At 33.5% G+C, this 5,635-nt stretch overlaps 1 protein-coding gene across 3 annotated transcripts; it reads left to right on the top strand.

The window, feature by feature from the left end:
• Nucleotides 1-565: 565 nt before the first annotated feature.
• On the top strand, nucleotides 566-4,929 carry LOC141847865 (uncharacterized; the record flags this gene model as incomplete). Of its 3 annotated transcripts, none has more annotated exon segments than XM_074735964.1 (11): nucleotides 566-650; nucleotides 743-782; nucleotides 881-960; nucleotides 1,955-2,008; nucleotides 2,086-2,211; nucleotides 2,554-2,749; nucleotides 3,756-4,057; nucleotides 4,128-4,265; nucleotides 4,330-4,460; nucleotides 4,576-4,673; nucleotides 4,841-4,929. In XM_074735964.1, coding segments are annotated over 10 exon segments (1,245 nt in total), but the record flags the coding sequence as incomplete, so codon positions are not given.
• Nucleotides 4,930-5,635: the final 706 nt, after the last annotated feature.

Raw genomic sequence — 5,635 nt, 5'->3', positions numbered from 1 at the left:
GCAATGAGTAACCCTTATCAGGATTAGATCAATACCTTCTGACTTCATGTTGACTTTGAGTAAAACAATTCTTTTATTTTGATACAATAAATAAAAGAATATTCGTCTATCAACATATAACATCCAAGAAGTACTTGGTTAGAATCTTTCAAATTTTCACGGTATCAATAATAAATCTAAATCTAATATTTTTTTGATATTAGATAGATAATTTTTTTTCTATCAAATAAATTTAAAATACAATTTATATATATTCATAAATTTAATATTTTTAATAATCTAAATATTTGAATTTTACCTAATTATTCTGAAAGTAGATAATTTTTAATTTATCTATAATTTATATAATTTTTCAAATATTAATTTTTAAGATATTCATCGAATTTAAATGGGACTTTCTAAAAATGTATAAATATTTTAGCATCTTTTATATTTCTGTAATACCTGCAACATGCGATCACGATAATTTTTTTAATCATTCTAAAAATTCAAAATAATCATTATTGACAAAATAAAAGGGCACCGACCGACCAACCCAAAACTGAACCAATACGGCGCGATTCCATTCAGTCCTTCCGTTCTTCGCCGCGATACCTTCGACCGCAACTCAACTCCGGCGATCGCAAACGTGGCAGCAAAACCCTTGCGAGGTGAGATGATTTGCTTTCCTCCAGATCCTCCTCGCTTTTCCCATTTTTCCTCTCTTCTTTATAATCTGCTTTTCTTTGATCTTTCACGGCAGGAACGGGCTATGGAACAAGGTTCTGATCAAAGTCTTTCGGGTATGCCTTTATGAGCGATCCTCATCGTTTATGGTTTTTCTGCAATGATTTTTGTATCTTGTAAGTTTGATCTAGTTTTGTTCTTTTCGAGTGACTAGATGAGGACGAGCCTGATCAGGTGACTTACGACTTCAATTTCTCCGGCAGAATCCAATCCCTACTCTTCTGTGGTCGCAAGGTAACTTTTCCGTTTGCTGCTGATATGTCCTGATTAAGAAGGTTCATGTTTCGCGCTGCCTTTTAGTTTACTTTAGACCTAGACCTCACTTTTTGGGTAAAAGTTTTACTGGTTTCGTATGATTCAAGGGGGGAAATATATATATATATTTTAAACTTCCGTCAAAATTTCATCTAATTACGTTCATAGACCGTAGTCTTGTGTGTGATAACATGACTGTTCCTACTGTGAAGCTACCCGGGATTAGTGATTTAGACGCATGCCTTCTTAGCAATGGCTGCCAACTGAAGTAAAGGGCATTAATTGGATATTTGTGGTAGTTCCACAAACTGTATTTTAGCAATTTAACATATAATTTCTTGTTAGATAGCAGTCTGTTATGTGTTCTTCATGGTGTTATGGTTTTTTGTTCTGGTAGGAATTTATTGCAACTATACTGTTAGCATGTTTTTTCTTTTTGATGTTGGTATATTCCATGCTTGGCTTGGATTGAGCTTGAGGAACCTTACGTTTACATTTAGATCTCTTTTAATTCTCCTTAAATGGGCATATGGCCCCCTTTGTGCCTCTAAAGGCGCTAAGAATTCTTGATAAAGCTGCCATCATTTGTTTATGCAATAGTTGGATTAGTTAATAATGATGATTCAATTATTAAATGTGGTTCCTGTGCATTTGGTTCCATCCAAGGTTGGGTTGAGGATGGTCAATCTTATTTAACCTTAACTGTGCATGACAAAGGGGATGCTTTCATGAGTTAATTCTCTTAGTAAAGGTAGAAATCTTATGATTGCACGGAGTCTTACCCTCGTTTTAATCATGAGGAATAATAAATACTATTTCTCTGTTTTATCCATTTGAATTCTTGGATTTTTTGTCTTATTTATTTGATGCGGACTACTATTTTTCGAGGAAATAGGGAAGAGAAACCTAAGCATACTATTATTTGACAAGAACTGTTAAGACTAGCCAATGACTATATTCTACTTCATGGCAGCTCCAAGATACTGATGAAATAAATGAGCAGAGAATTTCCTCTATGTTACCTGAGGCAATAATCTTTCAATTTACTTTTATCAACTCTTTCTATCTCACATGCCAATATCGTGATTTGATTACCATATCCAGAAGGTGGAACTTTTGATGTCTGAGAATGGAATTCACAGAACCAATCATGAAGACCATGAGGCCACGCAGAATCAGCTAAGAGAAGAACATCATGCAGTTTCTAGCAGTGAATCTATTTCTGATGAGGTAGCTTTAGCAACCATTGATATATTTTTTGTCCATATGTATGAAATGCAATCAGGGAATATGCTGTTTAGGCAATGTGGTGGCATTTTTGAGATTGGTAAAAACGGTTGGTGATTGAGAACTTGCTTCTTTAACTGGTTGTATCGTAATGATGATTTTCACTTGAAATGCAAAGGATTCCTTTTGTTTTATGGATGATCTTTTATCTGTTCACTTCTGTGCTGATTCTGGTTCTTATTTCCACATGCTGACTTTCTTACTATGGTATATTTTAGTTATGGATTTATTTAAATAATTTATGATAATGTGGTGTCATTTTCTTTTTTTCTTGGAATGCATTAGGAGAATATGGTTCTCACAGAGCTGTCAGTTGCTTCTCCTGCTCGCATTCAAGGAAGTCTTGTTGGTTCTGTAAGAAAAAATCAAGAAGGAGAATGCACAAGGTTGGAAATAATGGGGGAAAGCAAGGAGTTATCTTCTTTGCACAAAAAAGCTGGCAGTTCCTCATTCACCAATCGCATCTCCGAACCAAGAAAAGGTTATAGAAGTAGGCATCTCATTTTTTTTTGCAAATTCTAGTTTCTTTTCTGTTGCTATGATTTTACAGCTACCAACTGTTATAATTAAATACTAGATTTTTTGAAGAGATGTTTTCCAACATGGAGAAATTTTCTCATGTTACAGCAATAGGGAGATAGTAAACCTAAAATGATAAATATGCTTAAGGGGCAGAATTAGTTTTTCTGTGAAGAATATAAACTAACTGTTTCATACAATGTAACTCTAATGTTATGCTTTTATTTCTATTTTTGTTGAAGTATGACCAACAATAATTTCTATGATATGATAATTACATTAAGTACAAATAAAGATCTTTTATTCTAAGTACATTTGTATGTTATGCAGCTACTTGTATGAATGACCTAGGCATTTGGTTTGGAATCAGTTAGTGATGATCATGCCTTAATGGTGTTAGATTATAAAGGTTTATATTGATCTTTCTTGAGTCTGATAACATTGTCCTCTACGCAACATGCCTAATAAAAGATGATGCAACCCCCAAACTTGCTCAAGTTGGTTCAATGAACAATGATCCATGTTTGAATTATGCGATACATTAAGCTATGATAGGTTTAGAGTTAACCCACTATATTTCTTGCCTCTTATGTTTCAAGTTTTTTGTCTAATTAGATTGAAGAAACATCAAAATCAATATATTTGAGTTTCTTGTAAGATTAAACTGGATACCACTTGCATACATTTATATAATTAAAGGTAAAACCTCGATGTCTAATAATTTAAGGTTTGGAATTCAGTGTCGAACCGATGCTAATTTAGCTAATATTTGTTGAAAAATGCTTATAGCATTCCCGATGACATCTAAAAATTTCTATTGTCATATTATGTTCATTCAAATCCAAGGAATTGTGTAAATGGTGAATATGGATAAATAGTGTAATTACATGATTTACTATTGCTGTAAATTTTCACCTTTTTTTTCTTGTGCAGATGTAATCAAATAGCAAACGCAATTTTTCTTATAGGTGGTAAAAGCAAATCCAAGGCCAAGTTTTCTATTCGCTCAGATTTGCATTCAAGAAAACTACCCTCATCTTGCTCCATGGAAAAAAATGAAAACCCTTTTACAGCAACATATAAAAGCTTTGGAGAGCATGGCAATCTAGATTACAACACTTCTGAGAATGTGATGATGCATCTAAAACAACACCAGAAAGTTGTGCCTGCCAAGTTAGCACCTGATAAAATAGTTGGTGCATTGCCATCAATGGCTGAACTACTGGAAGATTTGACAAAAAATGGGCAAGCTACTGAAGCTTTAGATGTGGTCTGCATTTTTCATTTGTATTAATTGTCCGACTTAATCTTTTAATAATTTTGCTTCAATTTTTGCTCAGAAATTGCTGAAGAACGCAAGATTAAAAGAAATAAAAACACCATATTCTGGGCGAACTGTTTCTAACTTGGGTTCGAGATTTCTTGATAATGAAGATCCCCTTGAGTTTATGGGATGTGGAACATCTAGCGAGGACGAGGTACAAATTTTAGTATGATAATATATTAAACAAAATATTTTTTACCATTTACTTCCCTTTCTAGGAATGGAATCACAATCACTCAAGTTTTCCAATGGAAAGTATCAAACAACATACTATGGGAGATTTATTTCAGGAAACCTTCAATGTATCAGCTGAAGGTAGCCCTTCATTGTCCAAGAAGAGGAGTACAGGGTGAGGATATCTTTTTCTTATCTCTATGCTATCCATTTGTTATGTTTGGTTAAACTTGAAAACTGAAAAATAAAATGTTTAAGTAATTGTCCTAGTTCTTATCATTTTATTTCAGGTCTAGTTATTATGGGAGGGTTCAACAAGTTATACAGATTGAAAGAGAGAGACATTTGGAATTGTTAAAGCAGCCACAAACAGCACAAAGCTTGCACAGTAAGAAACATTCTACTCAGACATCTTTTCAAAATTATATTAGCATATTCGATGAACCATGTACGCTGCCGTCAACCGCAGTATTCAGTTAAAGTAGCTTGTTTGCTCTATGTATTATGTTTTGTATCAATGTGTTGTAAAGTATTTATTGACTCTCATCTTAACAGATGATCTAAGCATCATGGTGCAGATAATAACAAGATTTTTGGAGGCAAAGCTGACAGTTTGCCATTGCTTATTTCTTGAAACTTTCGAGGTTTGCAACTATATTTGGTCCTTTCTAAGAAGAATGCATTTTAGTTCCTCTAAATTCTGAAGTTCAATTATTATGTTTCTGGTAGCTATTGAAATTTCTCATCCACCACATGCTTGCCTGGAAACTGCATCTCCTTTGCTAACTTACATCAAATTTCCAATTAGATAGCTATACTAGTTAGTTGGTTCTAGCCATAGCACTTCATTTTTAATGTTTAACTGCTCACTAGTTTAGCTGTCTAATACCATAAACTAGTGAATAATAATAAAAAAAGGACAGTCTGGTGTACGAAGTTCCTGTTAATGAGTTCCGGGGAAGGGTCAGACTATATTGAGTCTATTGTATACAGTTTTATCCTACATTGTAAGAGGTTGTTTCCACGACTTGAATCCTTAACCTTTAGATCACATGTAGCAACTTTACCATTGCGTCAAAGACACCACAAGAAAAAGGCAATTATCCACCGATTTAACGAAATTAACGACCGATTTAGCGACTGAAAATTTCAGTCACTATATTTTCCATTGCTAAATTAGTGATAAATTTTTCATAAATTTGGTCGCTAAGTTTAGTGACCAAATTTTCATTTGGTTGCTAAACTTAGTGACCGTGTATAAAATTGGTCGCTAAACTTAGTGATCGAATGAAAAATCAGCTGCTAAATTTATTATGAATTTTAATAAATACACCTTAATATTTTTTTTTT

Source organism: Curcuma longa, chromosome 1, assembly GCF_044706935.1.
Source record: "Curcuma longa cultivar G26 ecotype Majalengka, Jawa Barat chromosome 1, ITB_CL_G26_1.1, whole genome shotgun sequence".
In the NCBI taxonomy this organism is placed as follows: domain Eukaryota; kingdom Viridiplantae; phylum Streptophyta; class Magnoliopsida; order Zingiberales; family Zingiberaceae; genus Curcuma; species Curcuma longa.
This window is presented reverse-complemented; position numbering and strand designations above follow the sequence as displayed.